The 27,091-nt window shown below is 42.1% G+C and overlaps 1 protein-coding gene, 1 long non-coding RNA gene and 1 other non-coding gene across 3 annotated transcripts in view; 1 reads left to right on the top strand and 2 right to left on the bottom strand.

The window, feature by feature from the left end:
• LOC136332082 (uncharacterized) overlaps positions 1-10,932 on the bottom strand; it is a 35,172-nt gene extending 24,240 nt beyond the window's left edge. Inside the window, exon 1 of the long non-coding RNA XR_010730592.1 lies at positions 10,585-10,932. This is a non-coding gene — a long non-coding RNA (uncharacterized lncRNA). The remainder of the gene's footprint in view (positions 1-10,584) is intronic.
• Positions 10,933-11,551: 619 nt separating this feature from the next.
• Positions 11,552-11,657, top strand: LOC136332754 (U6 spliceosomal RNA). The gene has a single exon (XR_010730904.1). It is a non-coding gene; the product is annotated as a U6 spliceosomal RNA (small nuclear RNA).
• Positions 11,658-15,460: 3,803 nt separating this feature from the next.
• On the bottom strand, positions 15,461-26,400 carry LOC136332070 (zinc finger protein 613-like). Its single transcript, XM_066271331.1, has 4 exons — positions 26,311-26,400; positions 25,159-25,357; positions 23,473-23,599; positions 15,461-19,104 (listed from the first exon to the last, which is right to left on the bottom strand). Exons 2-4 carry the CDS (start codon positions 25,171-25,173, stop codon positions 17,732-17,734), a joined length of 1,515 nt encoding a protein of 504 aa, XP_066127428.1. The 5' UTR covers positions 25,174-25,357; positions 26,311-26,400; the 3' UTR covers positions 15,461-17,731.
• Between the last annotated feature and the right edge of the window lie 691 nt (positions 26,401-27,091).

Genomic DNA, 27,091 nt, shown 5'->3' on the forward strand with positions numbered 1-27,091 from the left:
TAGAGGAGACCTTAACTCCTTTTTGGGAAAGTGTATACTTAATGACTTTCATAAAGAGTCTTCTTTCTTTAGACTCAGTATGGCCCATGACTTCTCAAAATCTTAAGTTCTGAAATTCTCCACCTATCCTCACCCTGTCTTTCTTACAGGGGGGTCTGCAGCACCCTGAGTGGAGTCCTAGCCATCCCGAGACAATGAGGGGGGATTACCTGTAGGTCCTTGTTTCAGGTGCAAACTCTGGGGTCCAGCCCCGGGGGGGATCCAGGGGTCCCACAGGAGGAGACGGCATCAGTGAAAATCGAGTGAGAGAGCCGAATTCTTTTCTTTCTCTTTATTCTGTAGTTAGCATTTACTGCCAGGCATCTTTACCAAATGCTAGTACAGCTCCTTTTTTATACACACACACCAAGTTACAATTACATGGTATTAATCATTGCTTCTGTTTCACTATGTTTACATGTTTCCAGATAACAGTTAATTTATATCTATAAACTACAAATCAGGTGGCAAATCATTCAAAGTACAATTAAAAAATAACTTGAATAGCGATAACATCGGTGAAAGCTTTTAAAGGATTAGTACTAATTAATAACTCAACTTTACTGTTGTTGTGAGTCAAGGGGCAGAGAGAGATTAACAGACAAAATCATTAAGGACTAGCAAAGGACCACCGCTTGCTTAGGCAAATGGCCTTGAGTTTATGCAGTGTCCTAACTTTTCTCACAAGACTTCAAAAGGCTTGCTTATTAAGAAATTGTCATAACATCAAGAGTAACTTTTGCTTAAAGATATATAGAGTGCACCTGCAAGATAGCTTAGTAGCATCATAATATCAGAAGGCATTAATTGCTATTGTTTCTATGGATTCTTCCATATTCCTCTTTATTATCTGAACGAAAAACCTTGGGAAAGTATATAAATCTCATGAGAATGTCTCACTGAGAAAGCCCAGTAACTGCCTTTAGTCATAAAACAAGTTTCTTAACAAAACATTCTTACTAGCCAGCTGCACTCCTATCCAAGGCCACGCAACAGGCCACTCCACTCCACTTTACCTAAGATTTTAATGTCTAGTTAAACTTTATTTATTTACTATATTCATATACTAGTAAATTCTAACTATATTCTTCTTAGAGTGTTCCACTATTTGCAGATCAAATAAGCAAAAAGAAAGGAAAGTTTCTCTACTCTATTACATGAAAAGGCTAGGGAGGAAAAATGATGAATTAAGTGAAGGCCAAAAGGTGCTCTGTGCACAGCCACTGCCTTCTACCCATTCACAAGTCACAATCTATTCTTTCTAACATGATTAAGAAGAAATTCTCCTACAAACTTAACCCTTTACGAGGGATATCATAGCCAGGCCTCTTATGTTTACGAGCCCAGATCAAGGGGCTTACAGGCTTTTCTGTGGAACTTACACCTTTTGTCTCATTTCCAAAAAAATTACTACAAATCTACAGGGAAAGCACGGTACTATTATCCCTGTGCCACAAATAATAGCACACACCCAGAAAAAGGGGGGATATAAGGCCAGATTAATTCAAAAAGTCAAAGGGGGAAGTATCGTTGTGCCTATTCTTTTTGCGGTGACTTTGTCAACCCGCAGCTGTTGGTCTTTACTGCGGTGACTCTATCTTCTTTTGCTGTGACTTTGTCAACCAGCAGTTGTGGATCTTCTTCTGCTGTGACCTAGTTAGCCAGCATTAGTGGATCGGCTCCCGACAAGCTGCTGAATGCCCCTGTACATCAGCATTCAAAAAATTTTTTTAAGTAAAAAGCATGATAAAGAAGATTTGCAGGTGTTCCAGGATATGACTCCCCCTTTTTTATTTTTTAGAACTGACCTTTAAGCATTTGCTGGGGCATGCTTTATAATGCCTTGACCCTGAGGATTGTAAGAACTACCTGTCCTTATGTTAATTCCAAAAGTCTGACAAAATATAGTTAATGCTTTTCCAAGTAACACTCCCATATTTTTCAAAACATTTCTACCCCATTAATTAATAGGCAATTTAGAGAGCACATTAAGGCTGGAAAAATCCAGTATGACTTTTGTTATCTTCCCATTGTAAAAAAAAATTTACTCTTTTTTAAAAAAATTTTATTTATTCATTTCATAGAGGAGAGGGGGAGGGGAGAGAGAGAAAGAGAGAGAGAGAGAGAGAGAGAGAGAGAGAGAAGGGGGAAGGAGCAGGAAGCACCAACTCCCATATGTGCCTTGACCAGGCAAGCCCAGGGTTTCGAACTAGTGACCTCAGTGTTTCCAGGTCGATACTTTATCCACTGCGCCACCACAGGTCATGCAAAATTTACACTTTTCTAGTCAAGAGAAAAAAAACCCCAAAACCAGTGTTGCTTAAAAATAACAGATGCATTAGCTCGACCAAATTAGCAAGTCTTTAGGATCCATATTCCATCTTATTTAAATTTAAATGAGAGCTCCTTACAAGTTCCAATTTTTTAAAAAATGTAGGTGTATGGCCAGTAACCACAGCCACCATCAGCCTCGCATTTGATTTGGACAGATGGTAATAAAACAACAGAGCCAAGAACTGGTGGGCCATTTTGTTTAATCCTAGCTCGCACCCAGCAGGCAAGAAATACACACAGTGGGAAAACACTTCCCTTTCCATTCAGGGCTCCCAAATCCACTGACTCATCCAAGTTTCCTAGAATCAAAGGTAACCAGCCTTATTCACCTCTGTTTCCCATCTCCTTCTCTCTGCACAAACTTTGCACAAACTGGCTTCTCCTTCAGCACTCTGCCATCTTGGCTGCTTCTCCTTGCAATGCTAGTTTCAGGAACTGAGAGAGAAAGCCCCTGGTCTGTCTCATTTTATAGTGTAGAAAATCAAAACCTTCAAGCCAGTATACAAATAAGGAAGTCTCTGATACAAAGCCACTTACCGGAGGCATAAATGGGATTCCTCATAACAGTGCACCACCCCACATCATGCAACAGTCAAGGGTGTGGGGAAAAACCTAGTGTTGAGAAGATCTTAGAACTAAAAGGGTGGGAAAGGCTTAGTCTTAAAACTGAGCCTTAGGCTATAAAAACCCTGCCTGCTTATAGCCTGTCACTCATACCCAATGCAAACTATAAGCGAGCAAACATATATACATCATATTTGCAAACTTATTTGACCCACCGTAGGGATGAAATCACTTTATTTTTTCAATATTAGAGCTGGCATTTCCAATTTTTGCACACAAGAACTTAATTCAGGCCTTAAAAAGACACATTTTAGACAACATTAAACAAAGATTAAACACAAGAATCAGACAAACCAGAGAGAAATCTGGGATTTCAGAGCACAACCAGGTTAGAAGATGCCTGCCTGATTTTAATCAGGGCATTTTTTGATAGGGAAAAAACGACGGTCATACTAATCAAAACTTTCTTGAGAAAAATCTCAGGTGGCCACATGAAAACTCTGTATAGCCAGATCCACCTCAGTTCCCCCCCCCAAATTTCCCGGCAAAGAATAGGAAAGAAACAAAATGATAGTTCAGAGGATTGTAGCTAAAACTTTAAAGAAATTAGATAATAACAGGAAAAGCTGTAGCTTTCCTAACATCTGAGTCTTCTATTCATTCTCAAATTCCAATAGCTGCTGCAACTGGCAGTTCAGATTGATTATGCTGAGATTTCTCTACCTCAATTTTAGCTGAGCGGCAAACTTAGTTGATGGGGGCGGGAAAGGCTCTGTTGTCCATTTCCCTGAATAACAGATGCATTAGCTCAACCAAATTAGCCTGCCCTTTGGTAGTATACTTAGACTTACACTCATTCACCCAATATTTCCCTCTCCCACAGAGTGGGCAGAGGTCTGGAGCTTTAGGTGCTGGCTGCCCTTGTGGGAGAGGCCGAGCCTGATATCTGGGGGGGAGCAGGGCAATTTCTAGCAAAACGTTTTAAACCCCCACATTGAAAACAAGATCCAAAAAAATAAAAAATAAAACAAGATTCATGGAAGAAGTACTTCCTCAACCTTCCTTCTTTCGTTTGTTTTGCTTTAAGTGCTGTGGCAATAGCCAGGCATTGCATGTATGAAGGCCCAATATCAGCGCATATTCTGATACAATCCCCTATATCTCGAGCCTAATCTAAAGCTTGTTGGAGCAGGAATCTCCATAGGTCTGAGATAAAGACCCTGGGAGCAACCTGATAAGCATAATAAAGAGCAGAGGGCTGCAGAGGCGCAAAGGTTAAAACGGCCACAGCCACAATATTCTCATCTCCCGAGTCATCCTCAGACTCCAAAGTCTTCTCATATATATCTCTCTGTTTCTACCTCAATCTGATCAAACAACAGCTTCTCCTCAAATAAAAACATCTGTACAAAAAGAAAAAGGTCCCTCAGGACTTTTGATCCTAACTGTCCTATAATTTATTACTTCCAATTATACTCTCCCCCAAACTTGACTCAAAAGTATTACTTTGGCCTGACCTGTGGTGGTGCAGTGGATAAAGCGTCGACCTGGAAATGCTGAGGTCGCCGGTTCAAAACCCTGGGCTTGCCTGGTCAAGGCACATATGGGAGTTGATGCTTCCAGCTCCTCCTCCTTCTCTCTCTCTGTCTCTCTCCTCTCTAAAAAATGAATAAATAAAATAAAAAATTAAAAAAAAGTATTACTTACTGCATGCCCTTGGGGAGTTCCGTCACCTGCTTTTAGTTTAGTTTTCCCTTTCTCAGGTCCCTGTTCGGGCACCACTTGCCACGAACCAGCACAGCTAGTAATCCCAGTTCCTGAGTGGGAACGGCACGAAATTAAGAAAATATGCTTCAAGAATAAAAGAATGGGTTCTGGAGCGCTCTGCAAAGCTGCTGGCAAAAACAGAGCTCACTCAAAAACTGCATCTTGCTTTATTTATAGGGCAAAGTGGGCCATTGGCAAATCAATGAGCTCTCTAATCATGTTTCCAAGCCAACCTAAGAATTTTTACCAAGTGCAGAAAACTCCCACCAGACATAACACCTTAACTTTACACAAAACAAAGGTTAGGCCTGACCTGTGGGGCGCAGTGGGTAAAGCATCAACCTGGAACATTGAGGTCACCGGTTCAAAGCCCTGGGCTTGCCTGGTCAAGGCACATATGAGAGTTGATGCTTCCTGCTCCTCCCCCTTCTCTCTTTCTCTCTTCCTTTCTCTAAAATGAATAAAATTAAAAAAAAAAAAAAAACAGAAAAAGAAAAACAAAGGATAGAAGAAACTTGCCTCCAGTTTTTCCAGGGGACAGGAGGGGTAGAATGAGTATAAACAATCCAGCACTACAGCTTAACAGCCTTTTGCAACCTAATCAGGGAAGTGAGGTGGGGGGATGGGCAGACTGTCAGCTTACAGCCAGTTCCCTGCACCTCTGTCCCCCAAAAATCTAAACTGCAAAAACCCTGTTGGCTTTTCAGTCCCCAACAACACCCATTTGTTCATGTAATCTGTGGCTACTTCCCAATTACCATAGAAGAGTTGAGTAGATGCATCCAGACCTTCTAGACAGCAGAGCCTAAAATACCTACTATCTGCCCTTATACAGAAAAAGTTTGCTGACCCTAGTTAATCTATAGCCTTCAGGACTGTCTCTTTGTTCTGTTACTGAGAGAAGTATGTTAAGAATCTCTCATTAGTGGATAGAGCACTGACCTGGAATGCTGAGATCTCCGGTTCAAAACCCTAAGCTTGCTGGGTCAAGGCACATATGAGAAATGAGTTGATGCTTCCCACTCCTCTCCCCTGCCTTTCTCTCTCTCTCTCTCTCTCCTCTCTCTAAAATAAATAAATAAAATATTTTTTTTTTAAAGCAAAACCATTATGACTGGTTTGGGGCATTTGAAATTTCTCCTTGTATACAGCATACCCACACATCAGAAATTCCACTAAGTATATACCAAACAGAATTTTCATGCTCCAAAATGTATGTACAAAAATGGTCACATAGCATTAGTCATAATAGATATGAGTAAGTAACAATCCAAATGTGCCACGGGCCAGCCGCAACAAGTATATTCCAGGGTCCTGAGCGGGAAAAGGTACGAAATTGAATTAAAGATAGACAGAGACTTAAAATATATATACATACAGGATGGATTCAGGAGGATGTTATAGCCTGGCAACAGTCACTACTGTTCTGCCGCCAAAACATGGCCGCCCCCAGAAAGACATCCATCTTTATTCCTGGGCAACGTGGGCCATTAGCAATTCAATTAAGTTTCCAAGGCAACTCAAAGACAACCCCCACCATACCAGACAATCTAACTTTACACCAAGAAGAAACATGCTTCCAGTCTCTTCCAAGGAACAGGGGTGGGCAGGACTAGCACTGAAGCACAGCCCTTTGTTAATTAGGCGGGTGAGGTGGGGGGTTGGGCCCAACACCTCTGTCTCCTAGACATCCAAACTGCAAAATACCCTGTTTACTTTACAGTCCCCAACACAAATGTCCATTAATAGCAAAATGGATAAACAGAGCTATAATCACACAATGGAATATTACAAGCAATGAAAAGAAATTAACTACTGCTATATGCAACACCTTAGGTGATTTTCCCCACAAAATATTGAGCAAAAGAAGCCAGACACAAAAGAACATGACTGTATGGTTCCATTTATATAAAGTTAGCAATCAGGCAAATTTAATATGATGTTTTTAGGATAATACCTGCCTCTGGAGAGGAAGGGCAAGATTACAATGAGGTAGGGGTATCTACTGTGCTATAATATTTTATTTTTTATTTTTAATGTTATATTTGAAAAAACTTTTAAAATAGAGTACAGGTCAGTTTCACTTACATGTGCTGAAACAAAAATTTTTAATGTTTTATTATGAAATAGTTTAAGCAAAGGAAAAACAAACAGTATAATTAAACCTCATGTATAAAAAAATGAAGAACAGTATAATCAAACTGTACATATCCATCACGTGACTTCAATAATTACCAACTCAAACCCAATTTTGTTTTATCTACACCATCACTCAACCCCCTTCACCACTAGATTATTTTGAAACAAACTCAAGACATCTTTTCATTTCTCAATGCAAAAATATTAAATATACTACTGCAAACAGAATCTAGCCCCACATTAAAAGCAGAAATAATTATGAACAAGTATATAAATATATTGCGAATCTAGCAACATAAGTCAGAAAAAATTTAAACATAGAAATTATAAATGAAAATAAATTTATTTATTTATTTTTTACAGACAGCGAGAGTCAGAGAGAGGGATAGATAGGGACAGACAGACAGGAACGCAGAGAGATAGATGAGAAGCATCAATCATCAGTTTTTCGTTATGGCACTTTAGTTGTTCATTGATTGCTTTCTCATATGTGCCTTGACCGTGGGTCTACAGCAGACCAAGTAACCCCTTGCTCAAGCCAGCGACCTTGGGTCCAAGCTGGTGAGCTTTTGCTCAAACCAGATGAGCCCACGTTCAAGCTGGCGACCTCAGGGTCTTGAACCTGGGTCCTCCGCATCCCAGTCTGACACTCTATCCACTGCACCACCACCTGGTCAGGCTAAATGAAAATAATTTTAAAGGTAAAACACCTTTGACAAAACGCCTGACCTTTAGTGGTACAGTGCATAAAGCAGCAACTTAGAATGCTGAGGTCATCAGTTCAGAACCTGGGCTTGCTGGTCAAGGCACATACAGGAAGCAACTACTACAAGTTGATGCTTCCAGCTCCTGCTCCCTTCTCTCTCCCTCTCCCCTCTCTTTAAAATCAATAAAGTATTTTTCTTTCTTTCTTTTTAGTAAGAGACAGTTAGGGACAGACAGACGGGAAGGGAGAGATGAGGAGCATCAATTCTTTGTTGTGGCTCCTTAGTTGTTCATTAATTGCTTTCTCATATGTGCCTTGACCAGGGGGCTCCATCCCAACCAGTGACCCCTTGCTCAAGCCAGCAACCTTGGGCTCAAGCCAGCAACCATTGGGTCATGTCTATGATCCCACGCTCAAGACCACGACCTGCGCTCTCGCTGGTGAGCCCACACTCAAGCCTGCAACCTCAGGGTTTCAAATCTGGGTCCTCAGCATCCCAGGCCTATGCTCTATACCAGCGGTTCTCAACCTGTGGGTCGCGATCCCGGCGGGGGTCGAACGACCATAACACAGGGGTCGCCTAAAGCCATCGGAAATACACTCTGCCACTGCCTGGTCAGACCAGGCAATAAAATCTTTAAAAAGAGGAAAGGCCCTGGCCGGTTGGCTCAGCGGTAGAGCGTCGGCCTGGCGTGCGGGGGACCCGGGTTTGATTCCCGGCCAGGGCACATAGGAGAAGTGCCCATTTGCTTCTCCACACACACACACCCCCTCCTTCCTCTCTGTCTCTCTCTTCCCCTCCTGCAGCCAAGGCTCCATTGGAGCAAAGATGGCCCGGGCGCTGGGGATGGCTCCTTGGCCTCTGCCCCAGGCGCTAGAGTGGCTCTGGTCTAGGCAGAGCGACCCCCCCACCCCCGGAGTGGCAGAGCATCGCCCCCTGGTGGGCAGAGCGTCGCCCCTGGTGGGCGTGCCAGGTGGATCCCGGTCGGGCGCATGCGGGAGTCTGTCTGTCTCTCCCCGTTTCCAGCTTCAGGAAAAAAAAAAAAAAAGAGGGAAAAAACCCAACTTTGAGAATCTAATGGATAGCATGGTGATTATAGTTAATATTACTGTATTATATAATAGAAAGGTGCTAAGAGAGTAGATCTTAAATATTCTCATTACAAAAAAATGGTAATTATGTGACATAATACAGGTGTTAACTAACACTATGATGGTCATCATTTTGCAATATATAAGTGTATCAAACAAACACAACCCCTTAAACTTACAGAATGTTATATGTAAATTATATCTCAACAAAGCATGGGAAGGGGGGTTGAAGCCTTTAAGAAAGAGTAATAAAAACTTGATAAACTGCAGTTACCATTATTCAGACTATACTTTGTGCTAGACACTATACTTTGTACTTAAGAACATATGTTCATTTTTATTTTTATTTTTTTTTTAGTGAGAGGAGGGGAGGCAGAGACAGATAGACTCCTGCATGTGCCCAGAAAGGGATCCACCCAGCAAGCCCACTAGAGGGCAATGCTCTGCCCATCTGGAGTATGGCTCCATTGCTCAGCAACCAAGCCATTTTTGGGTTTTTTTAGCACCTCACTGAGGTAAAGGCCACAGAACCAACCTCTCCGCCGCAGCCTACTCCTGGAACTAATTGAGCCATGGATGTGGGAGAGGGAGGGGGTATGGGGGGGAGGAGAAGCAGATGGGCACTTCTCCTGTGTACCCTGATCCGGAATCATACCAGGACATCCATGTGCCAGCATACACTCTACCACTGAGCCAACTGGCCAGTACCTCATTTGATTTTCATAACAACTCTATGAGGTAGGAATTATGACAGATTTTTGTGTGTTTGCTTTTTTTTATTAAAAAATGAAGAACCTTGACTCAGAGATTAACCTACCCAAGTCAGAAGCAGATCCAGCTTCTTACACCACAGTCCATCCACTTGCCACCTCCATCCACTTGCCACCTGGCCAAAATGATTTGCAGAGGACAAAAATACTCAACTAGAAAACATAAAGGAATCAACTTAAAAGCTGTCAGTAATAATAGGATTAGAATGAGGTAACAAAATATGTGTTTTGCTCCTGTGCATTACATAAAATTAGAAAAAGCAAAAAAGAGGGAGTGAGGTCATACGGGGAATAAAAGACACCATTTACAATTACAACAACAACAAAAAACTATTTAGGAATAATTATATCCAAGACACACAAGGAAAAACACCACAGCTTGTCAAAGAAACAAGTAACTTGGGTTAAAGGAAGTCCATCAACTGCCTGAAAGTTTTGTATCTCACTGTCCTCAGCTCTACCAAAATTAGAGCACTTACTTTCTGAAACATAAAGTTTCAAAAAGAAGAAAACTTCCAAAAAGTCTGTAACATGGAAATGATTATAAGATGTTAGATTAAACATGTGTTAAATTTGTATCGGTACCTACAGGACTGATCCCAACATGAAAAATTAAATACACTAAATTTTAACAAGGTCCTGGCCAGATAGCTCGGTTGGAGCGTCCTACCATAAGCAAAGGTTGCATGTTCGATCCCCTGTCAGGGCACCTACAGGCACAGATCAATGTTTCTCTGCCTCTCTCTCCCTTCCTCTCTCTGTAATATCAATCAATATATTTTTAAATTTTTTAAAAATAAATAATTTTTAACAACGTAATTTCTGAAGCAGTATTTAGGAGGGTGGCGGTGCCTTTACTTGGGTCGGAATGAACCTGAAAACAAATTTTCTAAGTACTGTACAGTCAACAGGGACACAAGAGGACCAGAAACCCCATCTCTAACATGAGGCTTGAATTCAGTCATAAACACGGACACCCCAAACGCGACTGTCCAACAAAGATTTGCCAAGTGTTCGTCCCAACAAGAAACCCCAGGAACTCCACCTCCACGGGGAACCCTCAACATGGGACCCGCCTCCCCTCCCCCGCGAGGATGCCCAACACCGACTTCTGCCAGTTCCGGAACAAAAACAAAAAATCTCCCAGAAACACGCCCGGAACCTGACACTGACCCGCTGGAGACAAATCGCGAAACCTTTCCTCCGAACACTGCGTCTCGGTGTCCATGACAACAGAACCCTCAGAAGCTGGAAGGATGGTGGCCGAGGAGGGTCACCTCGCGTCCTTACAGAGTCTCGGAATCTGGCCCGCCGACCCTCTATGACGTCAGTTTGTCGCTCCCTTTTGGCGGAGCGTCCGTGTTCCAGCTGACTGCTTTACTACAGTAGTCAATCCTTTTTCATGCCTTTCCCGGAAAAGCTCAAAGGTGAGAAGCTACTGAGAATCACCCCTGTCACCCCATTTCCAAGCCACTTGCAGCTCTGAGCCCCAGCTGTGCAACACTGGCCAGGGCCACGACACAAATTCCTTAGCTCTTCAGAAACGCAAGCCAGTCGTGGTCAGGCTACTCAGTTAGTGGGAGCATTGTCCAGATAGGCGAAGGGTTGCGGGTTGGATACCCAGTCAGGGCACATGGCAGAGTCCACCAATGAATGCATAAATAAGTGGAACAACAAGTCCGTCTCCCCCCACCCCCTTCCTCCTAAAAATCAATTTAAGAAAAAGAGAAAGAAAAACCTGAAGCCAGCCCAGATCTCCCCTTCAGGATGGGCAGAGATGTTTGGGGGCCTTATGGCCTTTGGGTCTAAGGCTAGAGACAAGTTCAGTGGGCACGGTCATCTTCGATTAAGTCCCACAGAAGGGAACCGGAGCAGAACCTGAACAGCTGGAAGGGAACTGGCTGTTATCCTGAGAATTCTGGGTGGAGGTTGCTGGAGGAAGCGGCATTTGAGGCCAGTCTCTAGGGTTTAGAGACGCGCTGAAGATGGCACTGAGCAGAGAGTGGGTAAAAAGGATTTATAAAGTTCCCGTTATGATTGGGGTGGAGAAAAACGGGGAACACGTTTGTTAGCAAAAGGGGTGTGCTAACAGAGAGGCTTGGCTCTCCCTTGGGATGGGGGTGAAGCCAAAGCTCTGAGAGTGCTCCCTCCGGGCAGCACATGTACACAAATTGGACCCATATAGCGGAGAGTAGCGGCCCCTGCGCAGGATGACACATAAATTCTGTGATGTGTTCCTCATTTTTGTGACTGGGATTAGGAAGTACAGAATGTCAATTATAAAAATGGTTACTGGGATGTAAAGTACAGCATAGGTAATATTAAGGTGACCAATCGTCCTCCATTAGGAAGGACAGTCCTTCTTTTGTAAGTTCCGTCCTCCCTCGAAAAGTGTCCTCCTACATGACCTCCTTTTTGATATTGGAAGACTATCTGTGAATGTCCATATTCGATCGATGCAGTCAATCCATTGCGTGTGATGTGATGTATTTGTATCTAAATGAGGACTTTTTTTTACAATTATTAAAAATTAATAGGCATGTAAGCATAATAACGATATAAAATATTACAAATGTTTTTATTATGCATTTATCATATTATAGTGCAAGAGTCAGGAAACTTTTTGGCTGAGAGAGCCATGAATGCCACATATTTTAAAATGTACTTCCGTAAGAGCTATACAACGACCCGTGTACGTTAGGCATTATCCAATAAAAATTTGGTGTTGTCCCAGAGGACAGCTGTGATTGGCTCCAGCCACCCACAACCATGAACATGAGCGGTAGGAAATGAATGGATTGTAATACATGAGAATTTTATATTTTTAACGTTATTATTTTTTTTAATTAAAGATTTGTCTGCAAGCCAGATGCAACCATCAAAAGAGCCACATCTGGCTCGCGAGCCATAGGTTCCCGACCACTGTCATAGTGTATTATTGTTGCAATGAATAAAATGTTTATTTTAGTTATGATACTGTTTTCTTCAACTTATTTTTGTCCTCCTTTTCATTGTAAAAAAGTTGGTCACCTTAGTAATATGGTCGATAATATTGTAATCACTGTATGGTGTCAGATCTGTAGTAGACTTAGCAGAGTGATCACTTTGCAAGCTACATAAACATATAATCACTCTTGTATACCTGAAACTATGCCAACTGTAATTGAAAATTAAATTTAAAATTTGTTTTTACTTGAGAAAGAGAAAGGGGTTTTGTTCAATATTGTGGCCCAACTGATGAGTTCTCACTACAAAACCACCCTCAGAATTCTACAGCCAGGCTGAGAGTGTCTTCAAAATAACGGGATTGATCACTATGTTCAACTAGCAGATGTTTTCTTCCTACTTGTGTCAAACAGTTCTGCATGCTGAGTAGAAAATATATATATTTATATATATGCACACACACACAGACAAAAATACCCTTCTATTGGAGATATCACATGAAGTTGTTGGTTTAATGTCCTCATTCTTGCAGGAGTGTTACCATTCTTCCTAAAATCCCTGGGTGGCAGAGCATTGAACCAAAGATTCTCAAGCCTTAAGATCTAATGGACTCTGCTTTGCTAAGTTTTGGATTCACTAGGAACCCATCACCCCTTTTTCTTCCTTCCAATTTCTCTTTTGGAATGGGAATGTCTGGCCTATCCCTGTTAACTTTAACAAATGGAGAGCCTCCAGAAAAATAAGTTTATTTGGGAGCAAAAACATTACAATTCTGGACATGCAAGCTAGGGCAGGACCATAAGCAAGTCTGAGGGACAAGGAAGAGGAATGTGTTCTATAAAGGAAAGGGTGAGGAGCAGTTAGAGGGGTATTGAAAACAAAGAGTCTATTGGACACTGGGCATTGGAAATGTCTTGCTTTTCATTGGCTGAGTAGTTGCCTAGGGAGATCTTCCTGCTGGCCTAGTAAATTAGAAACATCCTCCTGTTGGAGATGGAAAGTATGTCTCGGGCTTGGCGCTCTTAACAATGAGTAACAGGGTTTGCTAACTGCCCCCAAAGGCCCTCCCAACTCCGACTTCAGTTAAAGTTTCCAGTTATTTTCACACCCCTGTCCCATTATTGTATTTTGGAAGCACCCAACTTCTCTGATTTCATAGGTTCACACCTGGAGAGGAATTCCGCCTCAGGATAAGTTGTACCTCATGTCTCATTCATCTGACTTAGATGATATTTAGATGAGACTTTGAACTATAGACTTAAGAGTTAATGCTGAAGTGAGTTAAGACTTTGGGGTTGATGGGATGGAATACATGTATTTTGAATACAAAGACATGAATGGGGGGAGTACGAAATGAAATGTTATGTACTGAATGTTTGCTACAAACGCTTGTGTTGAAGCCCTAATACCCAGTGTGACTATATTTGGAGAGGGGGCGCCTGAGGAAGTAATTAAGGTTAAATAAGGTCATAAAGGTGGGGCTTTGATCCAACAAGTTTAATGTCCTTGTAAGAGACACCAAAGAACTCTTTCTCAGTGCAGACGAGTGAAGGAAAGGCCATGTGACACCGCAAGGAGCCAGCTGTCCGCAAGCCAGAAGAGGATCACCAGGAACCAAATCTGCTGGAACCTTAATCTTGGACTTTTGGCCTTTAGAACTGTAAGAAAATCTGTTAAACTATTCGCTCTGTGATATTTGTTATTGCAGCCAGATATAGTGGTAAATTACATTGCTTTAGAAAATTAAACACATTTTAACCTACTTTGCTTTCTTTGGATAAACCCAACATAGTTGTGAAGTAGATATTTATCTCTATATATTGCTTATGTGTTGAATAGAAATCTGGGAAATATTTGCAGAATCATGGTAGAATATAATTTTGGATCAAGGAAATTTAATATGGGTTTACCATGAATTGATTCTGGCTTTAACATGTGAGCTCAATTAGAGTGCTTCTAACAGTTTGGTTGGTAGGTGGAGTAAAACTGACTCAGAGTGGCCTCCACTAAAGTTTCAATGTCAGAAATTCCTTCATATTCTGCAAAGTATCCAAAGTATATATATGAAGTTAGGTATGCTAAAGTGGATTTATCATATAAAATCAGCTTCCCCAATCCTTAAATATGTATCCCAGGAGCATCCAGAAAACAGTCTCTTCACTGAAGCTGATCTTGCTACAAAAGATGGAAGTATACTATTATAAGAGTCTGTTACTTTACATGAAGAGGTATACTAACACTTGAACTTAGGCTGATAAGCTAATGATACATGCTATAAAATCAGAGGAGCTCCTTAAAAGGAGATAAATAGCTCTGGCCAGTTGACTCAGTGGTAGAGCATAGCATATGGAAGTGCCAGGTTCAATTCCTGGTCAGAGCACACAGGTGAAGTGCATATCTGCTTCTCCAACTCTCCCCCTTTCGTTTTTCTGTCTCTCTCTCTTTCCCTCTTGCAGCCATGGCAGGAGTGGAGCAAGTTGGCCATGGGAGCTGAGGATGGTTCCATGGCCTCTACCTCAGGCACTAAAAAGAGTTAGGTTCAGAGCAACACCCCAGATGGGCAGAGCATCGCCCCCTAGTGGGCATGCCGGGTTGATCCCTGTTGGGGCACATGTGGGAGTCTGTCTCAATGCCTCCCTGCCTCTCACTGAATTAAAAAAAAAAAAAAAAGAGATAATTAAACATATTCAGTTCCTCCAAAGGGAGAATAAAAGGGGAGCAAAGAACAGATGGCATAAATAGGATATTACATATTATTAATTTAAGCCTAATCATGTTAATTCTTACATTAAATATAAATGAACTAAATACAATAAAAGAAACAGATACTGTCAACTAGATTAAAAAACCAACGTCCAACTCTATGCTGCCTACCAGAAAACCACTTTAAATATTAAATCACAAGTAGTTTAAAAGTAGACTATGATAGTGACATGAAAGATAAAAAGAATAAAAAGGCACAAGTCAAATTTCTAGAGATAAAAACTATAATTTTCTTTATAATTTTTTAAAATGTATTTATTGATTTTTAGAGAGATAGAAAGGGAGACAGAAACATCAATCTGTTCCTGTATGTGCCCTGACCAGAATCAAACCAGCAACCTTTGTGTATCAGGATGATACTCTAACTAACTAGGCTCTCCAGCCAGGGCACACAATTTCTGAGATAAAAACACACTGGATACGCCTGACCTGTGATGGCGCAGTGGATAAAGTGTCAACCTGGAGTGCAGAGGTTGCCAGTTCAAGGCCCTGGGCTTGCCTGGTCAAGGCACATATGGGAGTTGATGCTACTTGCTCTGCCCCCCCTTTTCTCTCCCTCTCTCTCTCTAAAAATGAATAAAATCTAAAATAAAAATGGAAAAGAGTGAATTAAAAAACATTTTTTTAAGTGTATGTAAAAAATCCCAATAAAACAGATACACTGGATACAATTAATGGCAGATTAGACATTGCAGGAAAAAGATCAGTGAATTTGAAGACAGAGCATTAGAAAGTATCCAAAATAAGCCCTGACCAGATAGCTCGGTTGGTTAGAGCATCGTCCTGAAGCAGGAGTTGCCGGGTTTGATCCCCAGTCAGGACACATACAGGAACAGATCGATGTTCCTGCCTTTCTCTTGCTCTATCCCTTCCTCTCTCTAAAATCAACAAAAAAATAAAATAAAAAATTTGGAAAAAACTATCCAAAACAAAACATGGGAGAACAAACGACCAAAAAAGTATGAACAGTATTTTAAACTATTGTTGTGTGCAAAAGATCAGTGAACTTGCTAACAAGGTAAAAGAAAGTATACAAACTCAAGTACAAAGAGAACAAAAGATAATAAAAGCTTTTATTAAGAGAAAAGCGTGGATTTCCTGGCGGATGAGTTAGAGGTATCATTGTAACATGTACCAGTGTGGGACAGGATTTTCCACATTCAGTGACCTGATGTTTGGCTTTATTTATAAATTAATGTTGAACTCATCTGTGGGCATTAAGTTACATTTATGAATTTAATAGTTTATTTTCTGAAGTACTTCAGTTGTCTGAAATATTTGAATAAAGCCAAAAAATACAATAGCTAATCATCATATATTGGGTGGGTATTGAAAACCTTTTTTTAAAGACTCCACAAATGGAAAAGTGAGTATGTGATAACTGTAGTGGAATAACCCATTGCATGGCCTTGGATGGGAACACAGCCAACAAGAAAAGAATGTTTTGCCAAGAGAATTGTTCTGTGACTTGAAGGCGGGTCACTGAAACAGGTCTATGTGACTGAAGGCAGTTACTGGGCTTTTCTCAGTAAAACATTCTCATAAGATTTCTGTACTTTCCAAGGTTATCCCTTAAGATAAGAAGAGGAATGTTATGGGATCCATAGAAGCAATAGCAATTAATGCCTTCTGATATTATGTTGTTACTAAGCTATCTTGCAGGTGCACTCCATGTATCTTTAAGTAAAAGTTACACTTGATGTTATGCCAATTTCTCAGTAAACAAGCTTTTTGAAGTCTTGTGAATAAAATTAGGACACAGCGTGAACTCGGGGCCATTTGCCTGAGTGAGCGGTGGTCCTTTGCTAGTCCTTGATGATTCTGTCTGCTGATCTCTCTCTCTGCGCCCCCGACTCACAACAACCGATAACCTTAAGCAGTGCTTTGGGGTGGAGACTATTTCCTTTAAATTATGGAATCGTTAACATAGTCACTAAGAATATGGTTCGAGGTAGCCTGTCCAAAAATGTTTATCAGGTGTATTATATGATGTATAATGAACTTGGAAATGGTACAAAAAGCTCTCAAACATTTTTCATTTTTACAAGCCTTCTTTGATTCACAAAAACTTTAATGTTTTGTAAAAGGTATTCAACATTTAGAGTGTTCACAGTATTTCATTAGTATTTTTATTTTATGTGCCCGCACCTTGGTGTATCAGGACGATGCTCTAACCAACTAAACTACTCAACCAGAGCCTCAGTATTTAGTATCTTTATGATTTCAACTGTTAACAGATGAAGCAGAATGTACCACTGAAAACCCTGCCACATTCACTGCTCCCAACAGACTCTCTCCAGTACATACTGACTCCTACTGAGGGCAAGGACATTCACTTTTATCACATTTCTATCTACTATGAGCTCATTATTTTTTCCTGTGTGTTTTTTGTGGCATAAAAGATGATTGACCATTGAAGGCTTAAAAAAATTCACTTGTTTCATAACGTTTCTCTCCTGTATGAACTCTCTGTTGACTGCTGAGACTGCATGTCTGGTAACGGGCTGTCCCAGTGACTACATTCCTCTCTACTAGGACCCCACTGATGTTTAATGCCGTCTGAGGGATCACAGAAGGCATCTATCTGCACAGACACCGTATGAACAGGGCTTTACCTCTGCAGGAGTTCACCAGTATCTAATAAACTGCGAACACTTGTGGGAGGACATTCCACTTCTACTGAATCTACATGTTTCTCTCTTGTGTGCGTCGTCTTATGTTTCACTAGACATGACATGTGGGAAAAAGCTTTCCCACACTCATCGCATCCATAGGGTCGCTCCCCTGTATGAGCTCTCTGATGGACACTGAGCATTGTCTTTGTAGTGAAGGCTTTGCCACAGTCACTGCACGTGTAGGGTTTTTCTCTCGTGTGAATTCTCTGGTGTTTAATGAGTCCTGATTTCTGTGAACAGGATTTTCCGCATTTGGTACATACAAAGGGAGTCTTTCCTGTATGAAACCGCTGATGTGCTATAAGACAGGCCTTCTGGCTGAAGGCCTTCCCACATTCAGTGCAGCCATAGGGTTTCTCTCCTGTGTGAATCCGCTGATGTATAATGAGATTGCCCTTCTGAATGAAGCCTTTGCCACAGTCACTGCATGTGTAAGATTTCTCTCCTGTGTGAATTTTCTGATGTAGAATGAGCTGTGACTTTCTGAAGAAACCTTTCCCACATTCACTGCATCCATGGGGTTTTTCTCCTCTTTCAATTCTCTGATGTGTATTGAGCTCTTCCTTCCTGCAGAAGGCTTTCCCACATTCAGTACACGCATAAGGTTTCTCTCCTGTGTGTACCCTCTGGTGTTCAGTTAGCCTCAACTTTCTGGAGAACGCTTTCCCACATATATTGCACACATGGGGTTTGCTTCCTGTGTGACTCTTCTGATGTTCAGTCAGCTGAAATTTCCTGAGAAAGGCTTTTCCACACTCACTGCATGCATGAGGTTTCTCTCCACTGTGAGTTCGCTGATGTTCAGTGAGCTTGAACTTTTTGGAGAAAGTTTTCCCACATATACTGCATCCATGGGGTTTCTTTCCTGTATGAATTCTCTTATGTTCCATGAGCTGAGGCTTCTTGAGGAAGGCTTTCCCACATTCAGTACATTCATAGGCCTTCTCTATTTTGTGCGTTTGCTGAAGTTTAAGGAATTGTGACTTAGTCCTTGTGGGTTTTCCATTTTCATGGAATTTAATTTCAGTAGGAGTTAGCTCATGGTTTGCACAAAGAAAGGACTTTCCATTTCCATTAAACTCAGCGGGCTCCTTTATGTTACAGCTTCTCCTCTGGTTGATTAAATCAAAATATGATTTCAGAGTTTTTCCATGGAAATCAAACATATGATTTGGCCTTATAGGTAAACGAGTTTTGCTCTGAAGAACAATATTTCCAAATGCATTCTGTTCATAACGCTGTTCCATCACCTTCAGCGTATTTTGGTTTTGCAAGCGCCACTGCAGATAATCATCAACTTCCTCAATTTCTAGGAAAGGAGAGAACAGTGAATACTCTCGTGAGCATCATATGGAATACAGTTGCTTCAAAAATACCTTGGGGCCCTGACCAGTTGGCTCAGTGGATAAAGTGTAGGTCTGGCATGCAGACATCCCAGATTTGATCCCTGGTCAGGGTACACATGAGAAGCAACCATCTGCTTCTCTTCCCCTTCCTCTCCCGCTTCTCTCTCTCTTCCCCTCTTGCAGCCAGTGACTCGATTGGTTGGAGCATCAGCCCTGGGCGCTAAGGATAGCTTGGCTGATTCAAACATTGGCCCCAGACGGGGGTTGCCGGGTGGATCCCAGTTGGGGCACATGCAGAAGTCTGTCTATCTTCCCTTCTCTCACTTAAAAAAGAAAATCCTTGGGATAGGCTAGCACTTTAGTAGAAAACATATATTAACGTAAAAGAGTTCCAAGTATCAATGTGCCTAATCTTTTTGAAAACTTTTTAAAATTGCAGTTAAATATTTATAAAATAAAATAGACCATTTTAACCATTTGTAAGTGTACACTGTTTTACAACTGGTACCACCATCCCTCTCTGCAACATTTTCACCTTCCCCAGCTCTCTCAATCTTTTTACCCCCACCTTCCTCCCTAAAATCAATAATTTCTTTAAAAAAAATGAAAAATAGGCCCTGGCTGGATAGGTTGGTTGGTTAGAGCATCATTCCGAAACACAGAGATTGTTGGTTCAATCCCAGTTAGAGCACATAAAGGTACAGATCAATGTGTCTGTTCTCTCTTACTCTCTTCCTTTCTCTCTCTAAAATCAATAAAATAAACATTTTAAAAAAATAAAAAATAGGCCCTGGCCGGGGAGCTCAGTTGGCTAGAGTATCATCCTGAGATACTGAGGTTCCAGGGTTGCGTGTTAATCCCCAATCAGGGTACATACAAGAGACAACCAAAGATGGCATGAATAAGTGGAACAAGTCAATGTTTCTCTCTCTCTAAAAATCAATTAAAAATAATAAAAAATAACAAAAATAAAATTCTAACAGAATCTTGGGTGCTCATCTAAACATGATAAAATATACCACTCTGCATTATGTAGGCCAAAGGTCGGGAACCTTTTTGGCTGAGAGAGCCATGACGCCAGATATTTTAAAATGTAATTCTGTGAGAGCCATACAACGACCAGTGTACGTTACGCATTATCCAATAAAAATTTGGTATTGTCCCGGAGGACAGCTGTGATTGGCTCCAGCCACCCGCAACCATGAACATGAGCGGTAGGAAATGAATGGATTGTAATACATGAGAATGTTTTATATTTTTAACATTTTTTTTTATTAAAGATTTGTCTGCGAACCAGATGCAGCCATCAAAAGAGCCACATCTGGCTCACAAGCCATAGGTTCCCAACCCCTGATGTAGGCCATTATCAGACTAACTTTCCCAAAACACCAATCTCAGTTTTCCATCAACATTCTGATCTTATATGTATCTGTGACACATTCTCATGTTCCCACAGAAAGGGGCATGATGAACTTTCACAACATGGTAGTTGGACCCACAGTCTCCTCTAGAAGCAGTTCTGCTATAGCACCAGATATGGGAACTGTCACCTTCTTCACCATGCTGTCCCTGGTATACTAATCTCTCATCTTGCCAATGGTACCTTTCTCAATTCTACAGTTATGTCTCTGCTAGCAACTGTTAAGGGGTCCTAAAGGAACACTTTTCTTCTGGACCAAGACTCATGGCAGGCCCTGGGGTAGCTCAGTTGGTTAGAGCATCCCAATACACCAAGGTTGCAGGTTCGAACCTGGTCAGAGCACATACAAGAATCAACCAATGAATGCATAAATAAGTAGAACAACAAATCAATGTTTTTTTTCTCTCACTCTTCCTCTCTAAAATCAATAAGTAAATTTTTAAAAAAGTATGAACTCATGTCTGGCTTGTGGTGGTACAGTGGATAAAGCATTGACCTGGAAGGCTGAGGTTGCTGGTTTGAGGCGCTAGGCTTGCCTAGTCAAGGCATATACAATAAGTAATCAATGAACAACTAAAGTGAAGGAACTACGAGTTGATACTTCTTGCTCCCCACCCCTTCCTCTCTGTGTAAAGATCAATAAATAAAATCTTTAAATTTTTTTTTTTAAAGTGCTAGCCAGATGGCTTTGTTGGCTAGAGCATTGTCTTGAAGTGCAGAAGTTGCCAGTTCAATCCCCAATCAGGGCACATACAGGAACAGATCTATGTTCCTCTCTCTCTCTCTCTCTCTTTCTCTCTCTCTCTCTCTCTCTCTTTCTCTGTCACTTGCTCACTCTCTCCTTTCCTCTCTTGGTAATATCAATAAATAAAAATTTAGCCTGACCAAGCGGTGGCACAGTGGGACCCAGGTTCAAACCCCGAGCTCACTGGCTTGAGTACAGGCTCACCAGTTTGAGTGTAGGGTCACTGGCTTGAGTGTGGGATCATAGACATGACCCCGTGGTTGTTGGTTTGAGCCCAAAGGTCACTAGCTTGAAGACCAAAGTAACTGACTTGTGCCCAAGGTCGCTGGCTTGAGCAAGGGGTCATTGACTCAGCTGTAGTCCCTGGTCAAGGCACATATGAGAAAGCAGTCAATGAACAACTAAGATGCCACAACTATGAGTTGATGCTTCTCATCTCTCTCCCTTCCTGTCTGTCTCTCTCTTACAAAAAAAAAAAAAGTATGAACTCATAATGAGTTGCCACGGAGACAGAATATATATGGCAGTACCATATAGATTAGACAGTGTTATGGAAATATAGAAAAGTCTCCACAGAGAAAATGAACTTTACACACTGTAATAAAGGTAGGATTTAGGCCTATGAGAACAAGGAATAGAAACAGATTCTTTGAAGGAGCTAAGAGTGGAGGAAAAAAGTTAGGGAAGCAGATTAATCCACATTAAAATACCAGGTTACCATGGGGTCAAGTTGGATGTTATGAAGGGAAGTAATTCCCAATAGGGCAAGAAGGTGCATTAGTCAGAAGGCAAGGAAGAATTGAAAAGTTTTCTCTTAGAAGAGAGACATGGAAGGACCAATTTTGTGAGAAGAGGTAAAAGGAGCACAAATTCATACTCGGACAAGTGACGAAGAATCAGAAGATTTGAAAATCCAAGCAAGAAAAATCATGGGGGAGCTTTCTCTCTCCCGGAAGCATGCCCACCTCTCTTCCCCCACAGGCAAGCATCTCCTAAACTCTAAGGGTCCTCATGAGACTTGCAACCAGGGAGCAGTGGGCAGCAGCAGCTCGTCCCAGGCTCACCCCATGCACCTGTCTCCAAGGCCCCTTTTCTCTGACTTGCAGTGAGCAAAGCAGCCCCACCTAAGCTCTCTCTTGTTGCTGCTTCTAAGCCCTTCCTTGCCTCACTGTCCCCAGCTTTAATAAATGTATCATACCCACAAAAAGAAAAAAATAGTAATTTTAGGGAGAAAAAAGATATCATGTAACAAGAAATAAAGAGGGAGAAGTTCCAAGTGATAACAGGGTAAATTTTCCTCTAAATTCCTACAAAGAAAAAGAGCTCCTGTATGGGAACAGGGACACAGAATACCTGTTTCTATCTCCTCAGACACCCTGATTCCTGGAACGTCTTCTCCCAATGACTGGAAAGGGATTTCCACAGGCTTCCCCTCTTGTTCATCTGGAAGGGTCTGACTATGGATTTCTCTTTTTTTTTTTTTTTTTTTTTTTTTAACAGGGACAGAGAGAGAGTTAGAAAGAGGGATAGACAGGGATAGACAGACAGGAACGGAGAGAGATGAGAAGCATCAATCATCAGTTTTTCGTTGCGATGCCTTAGTTCATTGATTGCTTTCTCATATGTGCCTTGACCGCAGGCCTTCAGCGGACCGAGTAACCCCTTGCTTCAGCCAGCGACCTTGGGTCCAGCTGGTGAGCTTTTTGCTCAAGCCACGAGCCTGCGCTCAAGCTGGCAACCTCGGGGTCTCAAACCTGGGTCCTCTGCATCCCAGTCGGATGCTCTATCCACTGCGCCACCACTTGGTCAGGCTGACTGTGGATTTCATCTTCTGATGTCCACGGTGGTTCTCCCTGTTCCAATCTGAAGAGCACATCTGGTTTGCTAGCTTGATATCCTGCTCATGGGAAATGACAGGAGACTTAGGCCTATCAGATTGCACTGGAGATCTGTGATGCTGTGAGAATTCTACATTTTAGGGACTGCACAATTTTCATGTTTACAATTAAAGAGTTTCCTCTAAGATATGATTATACCTTTTCATGTCAGGCCAGGGAAGGGACTAAGACTCTACCATTTCAGAGCACCACACATAGTCGAGAGCTTTCAGAAGATGAGAAAGGCACTGATTGGGGACCCTGAGTGACACAGGGGAGCTGTCCTCACCCACTGACACCAGGTGGCTGTAGATCTCCAACATCACGTCCCGGTACAGGTCCTTCTGATCGGGGTCCAGGAGCTGCCACTCCTCTCGGGTGAAGTCCACAGCCACATCCTCTAGTGTCAGCAATTCCTGAAATAACACAGTCCTGTTCAATATGGTGTTTATTTATTGAAATGGAAGGCATGAGATAATAGAAAATATATATATTGGCCTCTGTCCGTGGTTCCTGACACAGGGCTCCCAAAACCGTTTTAAATTCCTAAGTGATAAGAACAGTACGAGTGTCTTTGTTCTAATGAGGTAACTTTGAGTGGACACCTGGGTGGGAGCTGGTCACCAAAAAGAGTAGACCATGATCAGAAGCTTGGAATTTTCATGCCTGGACTATGGTGGCGCAGTGGATAAAAAGCTGACCTGGAATCCTGAGGTCACCAGTTCAAAACCCTGGGCTTACCTGGTCAAGGCACATATGGCAGTTGATGTTTCCTGATCCTCCCCCACCCCTTTCCTCTCTCTCTCTCCCCTCTCTAAAATGAATAAAGAAAACCTTTAAAAAAAAACAAACAACCTTTGAATTTTCAGACTCAGTCCCTATTCTATTGAGTAGAGGGAAGTGCTGAAAATGGAACTAATGCTCAATCATGCATACATGAGGAAGCCTTCATAAAAATCCCAAAAGTTTGCGTTTGCAGAGTTTAGGTCAGTGAACAAGGGGAGGAGTGGCCCCTGGAGAGGGGCTGAAGCACCACACCCCTTCCTATCCCTTCCTCCATACCCAGCCCTCCACACTTCCTTCATCACCAAGCTGGGGCCTCCTGAAAAACTGTGTCCACTGAATGCTCCTTAGTCTAGTCCCAGAGGAGACTCGGAATAATCATGCAAGAAGCAGCCATACACAACATGCTTAGACATCTTTTAGAAGAATGCTACTCAGAACACAGTCCACCATTCCAACTCTAGAAAGAAACCATCAGAGAAATTTGCCAAGACTTCAGTGCCACAAAATGCTGACATCTCCTGAAGAGCTGATCTGCTTTCTGTTTCAGTCAGTGCATATCATCATGTACTCATGAGTCCCTGGTTGCCAATGGCTGTCAGAAATAGCAGATACAAGTTGATAGTTTATGTAACAAACATGGTCCTGAAGTCATACATTATATATTCCAACACTGGTCATATAATACGAACTCTAGGAGCAATATATTCCTGGTCCCATTCTGTCCTGATTTTGAAGATACGGTCTAAACATTTCTCCCCAGAGCCCATTTTTCCCAACTTATGCTTTTTTATAATATTGAACTGATTTTTTTCAGGCCTCTACAAAACCATGAGAGAATCAAGTTAAGAATAAAACAAACCAAAAGTCGCCTGACCAGGTGGTGGTGCAGTGGATAGAGCATCGGACTGAGACGCAGGGGACGCAGGTTCGAAACCCCAAGGTCACTGATTTCAGCGCGGGTTCATCTGGTTTGAGCACAGCTCACCAGCTTGAACCCAAGGTCGCTGGCTTGAGCAAGGGGTCACTCGGTCTGCTGTAGCCCCCCGGTCAAGGCACATAAGAGAAAGCAATCAATGAACAACTAAGGTGCCGCAACAAAGAATTGATGCTTCTCATCTTTCTCCCTTCCTGTCTGTCTGTCCCTATCCGTCCCTCTCTCTGTCTCTGTCACAAAAATAAAATAAGTCACCTGGGCTTTTGTCATTTTCTTCTGTTTTGAGAAATGCCCATTGACAAGAATAGTGTTACAGTCACTTGTGAATCTGCCCTAAATTTCTGTTCAGGAATCTGTCTCAGGTCAAAGATGTTCCATGAAATGACCAGATGCAACTCCAGGCACCTCCTACATGTCCTTTACTTGATTTCTCCAGCTCTTGGGAATACAGGACCTGTGGGGGTAAAAACAAGTTCATTTTGGATGATACATTCCCTTGAAGGCCCAGATGCTGTCACTGCTGCTGTGCACCTACCTTAATTCAAAGCCAATATTGCTGTCTCTTTATTTGGTGCTCCCAAAGCCTTTATACCGTGGGGCTTTAAAATATGAGTCTGAATGTGAGGCAGGTAATGCCTTCTGGGAAGTGAAAGTAGCATGAACAAGAAAAAGAAGGTAGAAAAATAAGGCCAATACAGCATGAAAACTCAAAAAATCAAATTACACCAGTGTTTCCAGTTTATGTGAATTATAAAAACTTGCAGAAAAAACCACAAAAATGGCAATATACTAACACATGAATAAGAGTTATCTTTGGAAAACATAATTTGGGACCTAGAAAATGTTATTTTTATTGGTTCAGACTTTGCTTTTAGAAAGAATCTGAAATATCCAAATGTTTGCAGTAAGAAAGAAACTTCATCTTTAATATCAAGTTTACCAGTTTAGATTAGCTTAGTCCTTGATCTCCCTAAACTTCCCATCTGTAGAGAGGAAAAGAAACGGTGATGTGCGGGCCTAAGGAGATTTGCAAACAGACTTTGAAGGCCTGAAGAAGACTGTACCGTTCATCAGGTCAGTCTCACGCCTGCTCCTCTGTCACCGAGACCCATACCGAATCCAGACACCATATTCATTGAGAAATACCACGTTCGCTCCGGTTCTCAATCAGTGACCTGCAAAGACCCCAAACTCTGACCTGAGGACTCTCAGTCCTCGATTTCGATAGACCTTTAAGGCCTGGCCCCCAGAGATCTCCCAACCTGAACATCCAAGGCACCGCAAGTTCAGACCCAGAGTCCCGGACCACCAGCTCTCCCCACGGACTCTACCAGCTCCTCCCTACCCGAACGCCCACAGATCCTCTCTCTCCTGTAACCTATTCCACGGAGAGACTCCCACACTGACCTGGTGTTTCTCCTGATCCCACTGCGATCTCCTAACAGCCACATTCAACGTGAGGGAATTCTTTCATCGCATCCCTTAAGCGTAGCCAAGGGAACCCGCCTACGACAGCGGAAGAAGGACGGAGCTATTTCTACGCAACACTGACAACTGAACTTCCGGGTTCTCAGAAGGCAACGTATCCGCTCCCTCCGCGCTACTGCTCTCTGGGGGCGGCCATCTTTGAATATTTGTCGTACAGAACGGAAGTAGCTATTTTTGCTCCACGCCACTAACCGCTGTGACTCACGACAGTGAAAGTGCTGTCCCTCACCTGACACTTCAGCCCGTACGCGGAGAAGCTGGACAGGTTGCGAACAACACTGCACAAAAACTGCATATATTTTGTCGAGGCTCCCGTTACAGAAGGCAAACATGGCGAGGGCTACGTCGACCTCAGCGACAAAAAATCGTTAGAAATGGTCCAGTAAGCGCGGCCATCTTGAAAATTTTTCAGTTGTCCGTACGGCAAAGAACGCGACCGGAAAGCAGGAAAAAGGAGCTAGACCACTAAACTTGGATGGTAAAGGGCTCGTGAGAAAGTGCCTGCGTCTCATCCAGTGAGATGAGACTTAAGTGTGAGAGTCAAAATATAAATTTGTAGCCAGGGTCGCCTTTGTTTCAGGCCAGCTTGGGAAATTTGAAGTTTGAAATTGAGGTGTATGAAGTAATATTCAAAAGCCACATACTGATGTCGCAGTGCCAGCAATGAGCCGTACAGTAAATGGTTTGTTTTTTGTTTTTT

Source organism: Saccopteryx bilineata, chromosome 3, assembly GCF_036850765.1.
Source record: "Saccopteryx bilineata isolate mSacBil1 chromosome 3, mSacBil1_pri_phased_curated, whole genome shotgun sequence".
NCBI lineage: Eukaryota > Metazoa > Chordata > Mammalia > Chiroptera > Emballonuridae > Saccopteryx > Saccopteryx bilineata.

Excerpts from the sequence above, each read along its gene's own strand:
- LOC136332070 (XM_066271331.1), bottom strand. Across the intron at positions 19,105-23,472 it reads CAGCCACCTGGTGTCAGTGG|AAATTGAGGAAGTTGATGAT; the intron begins GTGAGGACAGCT and ends CTCCTTTCCTAG.